General features: G+C 44.9%; 1 protein-coding gene across 7 annotated transcripts in view; it reads right to left on the reverse strand.

Annotated features, from left to right (window-relative positions):
- Positions 1-13,351, reverse strand: part of FLNB (filamin B) — a 73,297-nt gene that overhangs the window by 24,796 nt on the left and 35,150 nt on the right. For all 7 annotated transcript variants that reach the window (XM_074879275.1, XM_074879273.1, XM_074879271.1 and 4 more), the window contains exons 10-25: positions 12,059-12,185; positions 11,369-11,505; positions 10,812-11,005; positions 10,361-10,474; positions 9,688-9,831; positions 9,220-9,343; positions 8,802-8,962; positions 8,149-8,239; positions 7,725-7,894; positions 5,434-5,551; positions 4,496-4,758; positions 3,282-3,879; positions 2,877-3,050; positions 2,332-2,494; positions 1,784-1,944; positions 497-664 (exon numbers count right to left, since the gene is read on the reverse strand). In XM_074879275.1, the coding sequence (XP_074735376.1) occupies positions 497-664; positions 1,784-1,944; positions 2,332-2,494; positions 2,877-3,050; positions 3,282-3,879; positions 4,496-4,758; positions 5,434-5,551; positions 7,725-7,894; positions 8,149-8,239; positions 8,802-8,962; positions 9,220-9,343; positions 9,688-9,831; positions 10,361-10,474; positions 10,812-11,005; positions 11,369-11,505; positions 12,059-12,185 (2,907 nt within the window). The remainder of the gene's footprint in view (positions 1-496; positions 665-1,783; positions 1,945-2,331; positions 2,495-2,876; positions 3,051-3,281; positions 3,880-4,495; positions 4,759-5,433; positions 5,552-7,724; positions 7,895-8,148; positions 8,240-8,801; positions 8,963-9,219; positions 9,344-9,687; positions 9,832-10,360; positions 10,475-10,811; positions 11,006-11,368; positions 11,506-12,058; positions 12,186-13,351) is intronic.

A 13,351-nucleotide genomic window follows, 5' to 3' on the forward strand; every position in this document is an offset into this window, starting at 1 on the left:
GTGAGACTTGCTGCTGAGATACTGTGCCACTGAGACATAGCTTCCTAGGTTAATGCAAACACCATTAACACTATCGCTTGAGGGCCTTGCCACTCTCTGGGAACCGCTGAGGGGTTCCACCATGTTTCAGAGTCTCCTGCAGCCCAGTGACACAGGTTTCCCAAGTCACCATTCACATGTGACATTTGCATTTACTTTTTGATGGCTAAATCTAAGCCACAATTGTTCACCAGTGATGGTTACTGATGTCACTTCTCCCAGCTCTGAAGATCAGGATAAAGACACAGCCCAAAGCAGCACTACCTAGGACAGTTCTCATCCTTATACAGCATGACACACATGGGTCAGCTGTCAAGGTGCACATGCCAGATGAAGAGGAACAGAGGGAAATGTATATTCAAGTGGTATCACCACCTTTGCAAGCAGGGCCAGGACCACGTTACCCACCCAAAAGTAGAGATGGGGGCACAGCTGGATGGAGTACTTTGGTTCTTACCTCTGGGTCCTGCCACCACCACCTCGAGGGGTGCTACTCCTGCCTTGCTGGTGTCTACAGTGAAGGACTGTGGGATTTTGGCTCGAACAGCTGTTCCCAGACCTGGTCCTGCTATCTTCACCTTGCTGGGATCCACAACATCCTTCACAGGAACCTTGAAAGGACTGCCTGGAAGTTCATGGAGCAAGTGTTAAACACCACAAAGTTAACAGTTACAGGAAACTAAAGGTCTTTTTCCCTACATTTCCTTGGGCTTTTTTACTTTTTTACTACTATCCCTCAACCTCAGGCAGGAATGACAATCCCACAGCATCCATACTCCTCTGCTCCTGCAAAAGCCAGAAGTATCATGATGATGTTTCTATATTTTCACTGTCTACTCAATTCAATTGCGATCCATGTGCTTCTCACACCTCAGAGGAAAAAAATGCATGAAAGAAACCCAAAGTGCAAATGAAGTGTCATGCAGGCACTTGTTTGCTTCATATTTTACCAAGTTCAGTATGTTGAGAAATAAAATGGAACCAATGGGAAAGAACTGACTCAGTCACCATGTCTAAGAATCAATACCTAGATGTACGCTGTATGACAGCACTTAAGAACTCAAACATTGCAGTAAAGTGTGTCTGGCATTTAGGGGCATTTAATTCTTGGTATCAAGCAAAATATCCTTCTTTTAATTGGATGTCAGATGTACCTAGAACATTCCTTAAACCTACTTCATCTCAGCTTAACATCCAGTGCAAATGCATACACAGGTAAACATCTGGTTTAGGAAACAGTTACTATGCTTTCTGCAGTGACCAAAACTTGCAGTGTTTAATATAATCTCCATGACAAGCTCACCCATTAGACCATCTTACTGTAGAACAGTCTTGAAAGCATCCACAGACAAAGAGCTGTTTTCTTGACCTAACGTATTACGCACCACTTGTGCATACCAGTTATTAATACCAGTTATTATGCAAGGACTCTTTCCCTGCCCCACCCATCTGTACCCGCTCTTTGTTCCCCGCTGTGGGTGCTACAGTCTTGATGAGGCTCCTCAACATCCCCACAAAGGCTGTTTCAGAAATGAGAAGAGACTGCAGCCCTTCCTCAAAACTACCGCACCACAGCACAAAGCACTCCACACTTCTCTGCCAGGTGAGAAGAATAATCACCATCACTGTTTCTGCCTGAATTCCCAGGAAAAGTAGAGAGTCAAAACCTCAACATCCCCCAGCACAAGCGAAATGCAGCCATGGCACTTTCCTCTTCTGAAAGCCACTGAGCAAGAGCTCTTACCAGGAATATGTTCTCCCCCGTATGTGATGTTAACATCGTAGTCTCCTGGAACATAAGGAACATACTCGGCACTGCAGCTCCCATCCTTGTTATCTTTACAGCTGATTTTAGACTCTGAAGGTCCTTCAACAGTTATTCCAAGGCCACCAATTCCTGCTCCTCTGCAAGACAGAAATGCACATTGTTAGAATTACCTACTTCTAACAGCAGGTTTGTAGCCTTCACATGCTCTGGCTGCAATTTTACCCTTGCTGGAAATGGAGGAATCTGACTTCTGACGTCCAGCCTTCAGCATGCTCTGCCACGCAAAACTGGTCAGCATAATCTCACTTGCGTTTTCCTAGAATTTTATCCTCAGTCACTATCAACCCCTAATCTCAGCAGAGTACTCAGTATGTGATGAGGTAGCACACACAGTAATTAGGACGCAGTCTAGCCTTTTTATAAATATTTGTACTGGGTTTAGCATTCTGCATCACACAGCCCACTACACTCCTTCCTCCCTCCCTCCCTCAGATATTCCTTCAAGATAAAATAGGCCCAGTTACCTGGTGACAACTGAAAAGGCATTTGGCTGATTTGTGAAAGCTTCTTTGAGTCCGGGTCCTTGTGCCTTCACACGTGATGGATGGCAGCCCTCTGTCACGTTCACTCTGAAGGGACTGTTTGGCACAGGTACACCATCATACGTTACGCTGACTGTGTGTGGACCTGAGGAGGAAAACATGTCCCGAATTCCCTAAATATTCTCATCACTTAACATCACTTCTACAAGATGCTACAGACTTAAATGTCACTATATGGGTAAGAGCTTCCGCCTGCATTTCACAGGACTTCACCAGTGTTTCACAACTGAGACACCATCTACACACTGTTCTTCTGAAGCCAAGTTACCATAAAAGTCAGTTCTTCAAGTTAAAATAGAGCTTACTTCCTGCAGAATTAGCTCCTCCACTGGCAAAAATCTTGCTAAGATGCCAACAAGTTACTGGCAGAACTCAGCAGTTTGCCAAATGAAAGTGTCAGAAGAGTTGCTTAATCTTGGTTTTCCCCTCTCAAGTAAGAAAAAAAAAAATCCAAACCCAGGGGTTACCCTTTTCAAATGGCGTGTACTCTACAGAATATGTTCCATCGGCATTGTCTTGGATGAGACAGTCTGTGGGGGAGCCAGATGGGCTTGTGACCTGCGTCCTGATGTGGTCACCACCAGCCTTCGTTAGAGGTCGAGCATCCACAGTGAACTCAGTTGTAGCTTCTCGGAAGACATCTGCAGGATACATTTTGAAGAGTCACTTCAACAACCGCATGTATTTCCAACGACAAAACATTTTGTGAACCAGCATGATAAACAACTCATTTGGGAACATAATGAAACACCCCCGTCTAAGGGTCACCAGGGGAACACGCAAGGCCATTACAGCTTTTAATGCTCAGAATACTGTGTGCAGGATAAAGGACCACAGGTCTTACAAACTCTGATAACAACAGTTATTCTCACCTTTCCCTTCCACTCCTGGCCCAAACACTTTAACTCTGCTTGTGTCCACAGCTGGCTCCACTTTGACTCGGGCTGGGAATTTAGGCACTTGCTCTCCTCCATATCTCATCTTGATCGTGTACATGCCAGCCGAGAGCGGCACGTACGTTACAACATAAGTACCATCTTTGTTATCATCGATCTGGACCTCAGCTTTGGAACCAGCATCCGACACCATGTCCACCCGCAGGTCCCCAGGACCTGCTTCCGTGCAGTCGACGTTCAGCAGCCCTGCCTCACCTACTTTTCCACGTTCCAGACCTGGGCCAGTGGCAATGACTTTAGAGACATCAAACGGCATTTCTATGTCTGCCTTAAATGGTGAACCAGGAATGTGAACTTCTTCGAAGAGGATGTTTACAAAATACTCTCCAGGCTTTGTAGGCAGGTAGGAGACGGAGCAGGTTCCATCGCCGTTGTCCGAGCATTCAATTTTAGCTTCACACGGGCCTTCTACTGTCAAACCCAAACCTCCAGTTCCTGCCCCTTTGGTATCTATTGTGAATTGGGCTGGTTTTCCAACGAGACCCCCTCGAAGACCTGGACCGTGAGCTTTTACCTAGAAGAGGATATGCAGTTGAACTAAACTCATTTTTTCATGTTATTGCCAGCACAGAATGCCTAGACTTGTTTGTATGTGGGACTCAAACAACAAGCTCTTAAAAATACACAGAAAGCAATGTCTCCTTTGCCACTCCTCCCAGTTTTACTTAAAGTTGGTATATCTCCTCCAAAGAGGTTTCTAGGTAAGGATATTCATACTCTCACCATAGCTGTTTTTATATAGCCATGGGATAGAAAAGATAGAAACGCTAAAATATTCGATGGCTGTACACACATTTTTCTTGAAATCTATTTCCTTAGAAAGAAGCATCTCAATTAATACAGTTGAGATGCTCATGAGGCCAACTTCTATTAAATTAGGAGCAACACTTGTATTTGCCACACTATGCAGGATGCCTGCAGTATTCTTAATTAGTTCACTGTTTTTTCAAATACAGTGTTATAGGAATGACTTCCATGAGTCATGGGGCTTCCAACAGGAATGACTCAGAGCTCTGAGTAAGGATGTTCCTGGGTCTGGTTTGGCCAAAACTAAGCCAAGTCTCATGTAATAGCCCACAAGTCAGTTTTCAGGTATCAGTTGCTGTTATAGCCCTAAACCATTCACTTACCTTGGAGGGGTCTGGAGGTAGCGTGGCCTCCACAGTATAGGGGCTCCCTGGGATTGGGTTGCCATCATAACTCACATCCACCACATACAGTCCTTCTTCCCTTGGGATGTATTTTGCAGTGCTGCACTCCTTACCCAGAACTGGTTCCACCAGACATGGCACAGCTTTCCTCATAGGACTGGAAATATTAACATCTAGTTTACCTTGCCCACCAGCTCCTTTGGTGTCAATTATAAATTCCTGATCCTTCCCTACTTCCACTCCTAAAAAAAAGGACAAAACTCATATTACTACATTAAGTACTCAACATCAGACATTGCTCCAAGAATCTCTCAGGCACATACCACCAAGGGAGCAAGCACTGGCAGACCCTGCTCAGTCTGCATCCCTCTGCATGCAAAACAACCTGCCAAACCAAACAATAAACAAGTGCTTTGGTTAATTGGAGCTACAAAGTTACAGTGCTAAACAAGCCTGTAAGACATGGCCTGACAGTATCAGTGGCTCATTTCAGGAACGCAACAATATTTCACAGCCCTAAGTTCTTCTGCTTTTAGAAAACAAAAGAGACTGTGAATGATGTTCTGCACTGTAGCAGTTACGTGTATTTGAACAGACAGCCATCTAGTCCCAAGGAAGCCAGATTTCATCAGCAGGTACCCAGTCTGGTGAAGAGTCCAGCTCTGTTCACCACAAGGGACTAAACCCCAACATATACTTTGTCCAAATTGTTATGTAATTTTGCATTAAAAAAAAAAATCTAAATTGAAATTTAGTCCTCAAGAAGACCAGCTAAGTCAGAGTGGTCAAGCTACAAAGTTGGCACCGGTTGATCTGCAACTGTAGCAAGTTAAAAAGAAGACTGTTTTGCCCACTTCTGTAGATTCAAGAGACACTTTAGAGGCAGGCTATGGGCCTTCCAGCCCAGAGGTACTTACTGTTTTCAAGTCCATTGACTTTAACTTTGCTTAGGTCTAGCGGAGCAGCAACTCCCACAGTGAAAGGGCTTTTAGGGATAGGATCACCACCGTAAGTTACCAAAACCTTCATTGGACCCTAGTTGGAGAATTTACAAGTTAGCTCAGTTCCTCACTTCATACAGACGCACTAACATCCGAGCAGTACATAACCACTTCACCTAATCCATTTTAGCTGACCACAGCCAAACTTACTGGTTTATGGACTCTCAAGCTCTCATCCCACTGCAGCCCTTCTAAATATTAAATGGTTTTTATTTAACGCAGGAAGAGAGAAAAAGACAGTTCTTTCCAGAATTTAATTAGACTATATTCAAGCTGCCTGGCAAAACCTCCGGCTCAGGCTGGCTCCCACCCTCCCGGTGCTCAGACCTGACAGCTGAATGAATGTCCCAGTGCTCCAGACCAGGTATCCCCTTCCACTGCACAGAGAGGCCAGGCCAAAGCCAAGCCTGCAAAGAGGCAGTATTATTACAGCATCTGAAATACCAGGGTTTTAAGCTCTACAAGTCAGAAAGATTAATGCTCTTGTGTATTTTGGCTGGAATACTGCACAGCCATGGCAAGTTCCAGCCCACGATGTGTGCTCCTTTTATTCTCTCCTACCGCAGTCCATATTTTAGCTATATTCACTGTTTGCTTACTTTTCATTCTTGGCCAGTTCAGCTCCCAAGTGAAATAATCATGGATGTTTCACACAAGCTAGTGAATAGCTTCCATGATTATTCTTGGTTGTTTTTAGAAAACACATACATGGGTAGCTGTAGCAACACCGTGAGATAGATAAGGCTGAGTAAACAGCGTTAAACCAAGGCTCCTCTGCTGCTGACGCGGCCCCTCAAGAATTTAACTACCTAGTCCATCCTCCCCCTGCTCTCAAGAGTCCAGAGTCTCATTCGTATGCTACTGCTTACGAACCCAAGAATGACAGGGTCCAGGAACGACCTAATCACTCACAGCCTGGAGGGACAACAAGGGTACTCTAATTATTGAGCAGTTGATTTTTATCCCCTCTTTTTAACCATTGCTTTCCTGCCACTGCTATCTGTGAGCATCTCCTTTAAGTCCACAGCTCCTCCATGATCCAAGGTAGTCCTCCAGATGGGAGATCCAAGGGGAAAACCTGGTTTGGGCATCCTGGCTTGCTTCATCACTGCTTTTCACGTGAAACACAGCAATCTGGTACTGCTCACACGCACATGCATGGAGTTCAGATGACTTTGCTCCTTCCTGCATACCAACCTTGACTGAACAAGCAAAAGCTTCTCCAAACAGGCATGCCAGTCACATCCTGAGATCATGCAACTGCCTTACCCAAAACCAAATGCTAGCTCTGTGGTGCTTCCAAGAACACTAATCCAGCATTATCAGATAAATAATGCTGCAGTCCTCCGTATCAGTCTTGCTTTTATAGAGCTACATTCAAGGAAGCTGGTGCAGATGATTGAGTAGTTCATGTGTTTGTTTAGCAGGACAATAGCAGCAACACACTTTCATCTGAGCACTACAGCACCTATGTATTCAGAAATACAGGAGATTTGTGCATTCTGGTGTTTAATGGCCCTTTACAAACATGCAAGCACAGCATAAGGAAAAATACTTCTGGTTATTAGCAGCTTCCACATTCAGCTCTTTAATGGTGTTGCGAAGAAGCATCCGTATGTGAACCAAAACGAGTTAGACTGAATTTTTTCCCAACCCAAGGGCAAACCTCAAATACAGAAAAACACTCTGACGTTTAATCTCAGCTCAGCTTCCCTCCTCAGCACCAACTCGCTCACCTTCCTACTGGGGAGCTGCTGCACCACCACCCAAACGCTGTGCTTTCTGTCCCTGCTCTGGTTTGCACTACAGCTCCTTTGACAACAGCAGCTTGCTGAGAGGTGGCAGACCACAGCCCGGACTTTGCAGGTCCGTGGCAGCCGCCAGCTCCATTTTAGACCCTGGGAAGGTTCATCACCTTTTCTCTTCAACTGATAAGGTGTGGAATAACAACATGAGCTGTGCATTACTGTTTCGGTATCTCACTTGTTCCCAGAAAACAGTGACAAGCAATCAAAAACTACACCAGAAAACTGCATTACTGCTTTCCAATCCCAACTGTCCTGCAGGCTTTAGGGATCCTGGGGAAGAGGACACCCTGGCAAGTTTTATCTGCTCATTCCTCTGTGCACGGGTACCAGGGAGGGAGGTCATGGCACTACAGCAACACAAGCCATTCACCCTTGTACTCCTACAGCAGTCGGACCTACCTGCTGTATTGGAGTGTACCTAACAGTGTGGGAATAGTCATAGTTGTCAATGATATCCAGATCTGCCACCACCTCTCCCGGCACCGGGCTGGTGAACTGCACATCCAGCGGCGCTTTTCCAGCTCCCTTGGTGAACACCGTGAAGTGTGTTGGCTTGCCATTTTCCACACCTGAAGAAAAATGTTAATTCTAATTTATGCAGAGCTCGCACACAGAAACTCTTCCCAAGAATCATTCAGTACCTATGAAACCCAGTCAAGCAAAATGCCAAGGGAAAAGAGTCGTTTCCAATAGCCTGGCATCCCACCCCACTGTATCCAGGACTGGATCACTGCATCCCAGCAATGCTCAGCCAGGCAGTGGCTACCCCACAACAGCTCCTCATGGTCCAGCACTGTCCACACCATCTCAACCCAGCTCTCACCAGTTTTGTTCAGCCCAGGTCCCTCAGCTTTCACTTTGCTGGCATCATGTGAGGGGTCCACTTTAACTCTGAACGGGCTGGCAGGAATTTCCTGCAACAGAAACACAGCTCTAAACATAACCAGGTCACTTGTCACTAGCCAAAACTAGACAGATAATCATTTTAAGATACTTCTGCTTTAACTCCAGCACCATCTTGAAGTAAAATTTCACCTCAAACACTCTGCTCTGTCTTACTGAATAGTATCACTCAAAGTCTAAGGCAAAGTTAAGAGTTGGACATTTTGCAGGGGCCTCTCTCCCTTTTATTTTTTTAAGGAAAATTTATTTTTATTCCCATTTTCCTTGGAGAATCACTTAGGTTTTCTATCCTTTAGAAAGCAGCTTTGGTCCCTCACTGAGACCACACTCTTTATGCCAGCTCAACACATCACATGCTTGAACTTCAATGTCTCCAGCCAACCCCTCTCATTTGTGTACCTTCAAGTACTACAAAAGTGTTTTTAGAAACAGTGACCAGACACAGTGCATGTGAGCTGAAATGGAAGGAGCCAGCTGTAAACTGCCACAACCAGCTGTCAACTGGCACGTGTTCAGTGATCAAAGAGCAGAAACAGACTCTAGAAACATCAGGCTGTAAAACAGATTACAAACCTCTCCTGCAAAAAGCACTTTAATAGTGTAGCGCCCAGCAGCAGGTGGTGCGTATTTCACTGTGAACGTATCATTAGCATTGTGGATGATGTCAAAATCTATGTCTTCTTCCTCGTCACTGACCACACGAGCATCACATTTAATTCCAACACTGACATCACCTAAGAAAAGCAAATGGAGGTTTTGCTACTGGACAGTACAGACGTTGCTAGCCAAACAGCCAGCACATTCCTATTTCCAGTAGTTGTTCAGGTCACCACGTTAATTGATGTAACAGATCACATTGCAATTCCTTGCAATGTTCTGCTTCCAAGGTTTTTCAATGAAACAAGGAAAACCAGCATGAAACTGTACAGAATCCCCACCCTTGCATGACCTGTGGTTCTGATACCACAGCAACAGCCCAGCCTGCCTTTACCTTCTCCTGCATCCGTGCAGTCAACAGTGAAGTGGGTCGGCTCATTCGCTTTCAGGCCAGTTCTCTCAACGCCAGGTCCAAACACTTTCACTTTCTGAGGATGACTCCCTTGACCTATAAGGATCTGCACAGATTCACAAGGGTCAGAATCACACATGTACGTCACGCTCAAGATCACAGTTGAGTCAGTGTATTGCTTGGACAGAGGCTAAGGGAAAACGGTACCAAGGTAAGAGTGAACTGCCCCGACTCCCCCGGCTGCAGCTGGACTGATAGAAGACCTCCGACATGTGAGCTTGTAAAAACAGAAAGCTTTTTTCAAGTGGATAGATTCTTAAAAAAAGGGAGGAGAAGGGCACATCCTTGAAGCTCACAGAAGGGTTTTATCATCCTAGTTGTAATGACAAGTAGTTGTGAGCACAAATGTCCTACTTGGCTAGAACTAGTAATAGCTGTCTCTGTACTTACCCTAAATGGGCTATGGGGTACATTGGCTCCTCCCCAGACAATAGAAATTGTATGTTTGATTGGTTTAACTGGCACATAGGAACAAGCAAACACACCATCAGGCTTGCTTTTCATCTGGATATCGATAGGGTTTCCTTCTCCATCCTAAAAAGCAGTAATACAAGCAGAAGGTTCAGATACTTTAAAAATGTTTGTATAGTTTGAACAGCTCAAGACTGTTCCAAAATGTGAGGGTTTTTCCTCCCCAGAAACTGCAGCTCAGAAATACTGAAGAAATATGCAAATTACACTCCTGCAAGTCCTCCTCATCTAACACTTGTTCATCCTAACACCATCCTACAACATACTTTAACAAGCTTGCCTGAAATTCACAGTCAGAGACACTTGAGGTGCTTCCAAACGACAACTCCAGGAAATTACAGCTTGCTTTGCTGAGGAGACTCCAAGTAAGGAAGCAAAGCCATGTATTTCACACGGCAGGGAGAAGTCACCTTCTCTTGAGTTAGGTTTGTTGCCTGACTACATTACACAGATCAAAGCACAGAGCTTTGAGAGAATTACACATGCCCAGAATTAAGTGGTGTGTAAGCGAGTAGAAATACTTAAGGCATTTTTCTCATCAGTATTAAAGCCCTTTTGCTGAAGTTTCACATAGCTGCCTTTGGCTTTTTACCTGTGCATACATCTTCAGAGGTGCTTTCCCAGCATCCTTGGTTTCAACTGTGAACTCAGCAGGATTGTTCACTATACAGCCAGTCCTCTCCAAGCCCGGGCCATAAGCCTTCACCTAAAAAAACCACCCCAAGAGTCTTAGCTTGCAGTTCAGAAAGAGAAGTAAAACTGAGTGATTTATTTCTAAAGACCTTCCCCTTCCCACAAAACCCATGAAGCATGGAATACAAGCAGAGGCTAGTGTGAAAGCTGAGAATTTGGACTAATTCAGCAAGTTTTCATTACATTAAATCAAAACCACAACAGTGTTATTAGAAAAAGCTGAGTAATACCTGACTGGAGCATGGCAAATTGAGAGCTTCAAGTAGAGGCAGTTGAAGAGTCAAGTCTGTTACCAGAAGCCTTCAGAAACATTTCTATTGTAGTTACATGGGTGAACTCTTATACCCTACCTTATCCGCGTTGAAGTCTCCTGAAGCCGGTCGGATAAAGGCCATGTAAGGGCTGTCTTTTATGTCCTCATCATCACACATGATGTGCACAGCATATTCACCAGGCTCTTTGGGCCAATACTTCACATCACATGAGCCATCGTTCTTGTCATCACACTCAATTTTGGCCTGAGAAGGGCCTTCTATGGCAAAGCCTGAAAAAGGAACAAGTAGGTTCCTCATGTTAGGTTTGTGGTGGCTGCTAATTCAACATCACTTCCCCAAACTGCTTTTTATTAGCCATAGCTATGTCTGATGCTCTCTATCACCCTTCTCCAGCAATATAGGAGAAAATCTACCATTCTCTTCTGGATCTCATCCCACAAAGCCACAGATTAACACTCCCCATCACACACATTCCTGTCTCTAGGAATTGCCTTTGATACAAGTTTGTGTTTAGACCAAAAACATCTTACAGACATGTTTTTATACTGCTGGGAAAGCTATTGTTTCTCATGAGTTTGTTGCTACCATTGAAACATATAAATATTTCAGGCAAACTAAGCAAAGTAACATACCAAGAGAGCCAACTTCTGTGCCAATGGACTCTACCACAAAGTCAGCCGATTTGCCCACAATCCCCTCATGCAGTCCTGGCCCCCAGGCTCGCACTTTCTGAGGACCTGCTTCATGACCCACTTGAACTTCAAAAGGGCTACGAGAGAAAAACAAAGCATGGGATTAGAAATGAGGATAAATACAGCATCCATGTTTTTCCCCAGGCATTTTAATGAGGCTTTACATCGGGTTTCCCAAATTAATAGATGCTATCATGTGGTGGCACAGTGCCCAGCAGCCTGTCTTTCTAGCAGAGAGGTCATCCAACCCATCACGTGCTTACATCTTGCACCACAAATCCCCAGTGTCAAATACTTGGCCTGCGCTGCTTGCTGTAGCCCTGGACACTAAAATAACAGATCCCTTCAAAAACTCACAGAGGCTAGGCTGCATGATCCACCAAGTTTTATTGGGTTTTGTACTCATCATTTCAGGTTTAGCAAGAGTGATGCAAATCACCCTTCAAAGCTTTCTCAATATAAGCCACTGCAGCCCTAAACCAGGCTGTAGATAAACTGTCACAGCAACTGCTTGCCACTAACTTTGTCCCCCGCAGAGTTTCTTCAAAGGTCAGCATTGCTTTAAAAGTCCACCAGCTACACAACCCACTGAAGGGCATAAAAACTCCAAAAAAGCTACTTCTAACTCACCTTTTTGGGATGTTGTGCCCACCCCATGTAATCGTGACAACATACTTCCCTGGGGTAGCTGGATAATATTCAAATGCATATACACCATCCATAAAGCCTTTTTGTTTCACCAGCTCCTCCAAGCCCTCTGTTGAAAGATCAGTTCAGCATTAAACTTAACAGCTTCCATCCTGCCGTCAATTACTCAAGACAAGTTCATGTTTTCTAGTATTTATTTTAGCTTGCAAGAATAAATTTCTTCCACCAGGAAAAAAAAAAAAGGTCACATTATAAGGGAAGTTAGTTCTAGTTGCCCTCTAGGACAAAGACAGCAAACACTTCCAGAAGAAATACAGCAGAAAGTATTTTAAGTTACCAGACTTAATAGGTTCCCTTGTGTTTTATTTTCTTAGTCTGCACTATGATGCATGTCATATGTTAAAACAAAAAAGCTTAACATTTGTCAGACTTTGCAACCACAAGTATGCAGGGAATGCCTACTTTTCATTTTCCTCAAGATGAAGAATTTAGGGAGAAAAGCTTAATACGCTAAAATTTACATCGATACGTCTGTTGCTTTTTTTCCCCCCCTAACTGCATTAAGCCACACAGTCAGAGCACTGTGTGTGTGGAGGAGGTGAAGGCAATACAATGCACCTTTTAATACCGTCCCAGCCGGGGGGGGGGAGGTGACTGGATCACAAGTACAACACCAGCACAGCAGCTCCCCGAGAGCAGCAGCCCAGCCACTGCTGCTGGCAGCCTCAGGAGCCTGCCACAAGGGCCAGCGGCTGCCGGCCCTCCCATCACCCCAGCCTGCCATGGTCCAGACCAGGGGCCACATCCAGGGCTCAGGACACAGCAAAGGACCTGGGGACAGCTCCTGGCAGAAGGTCTCCATGTCAGCCTACAGGTCCCCTCAATCGTCTTCTCCCCTGCTCATGTGCCCAAGCATCTAGTACCGCCAGGAGGGCTGCACTGAGCCATTTCTAGCTTTACAAGAACAGGATTTCCACCCTGCCAGAGACTGGAGCGTGACTTGCTGCCACAGATCAGATGAAGATGCAGTGCAAACCCATAAAGCTTGGAGGCCATGGCAGGCAGACAGATTTTCTGGTTTGCTAACCGATATGCATTAAAATGGAGAGACCTAAAACCAGGTGTAATCTTACTCCACCCTGCAGATTGAAACCTTCTCACTAGATACAAAGTATTAGAAAATCCTTCTGAAATTTGGCTTTTTATGGTGATACAAATCCCAGCAGTTCCATCAGGCCACCATCTCCTTACCAGTCTTCTTTTTCACAGTCTTCA

The sequence above is a fragment of the Strix uralensis genome, chromosome 10, assembly GCF_047716275.1.
Source record: "Strix uralensis isolate ZFMK-TIS-50842 chromosome 10, bStrUra1, whole genome shotgun sequence".
Classification (NCBI taxonomy): Eukaryota; Metazoa; Chordata; class Aves; order Strigiformes; family Strigidae; genus Strix; species Strix uralensis.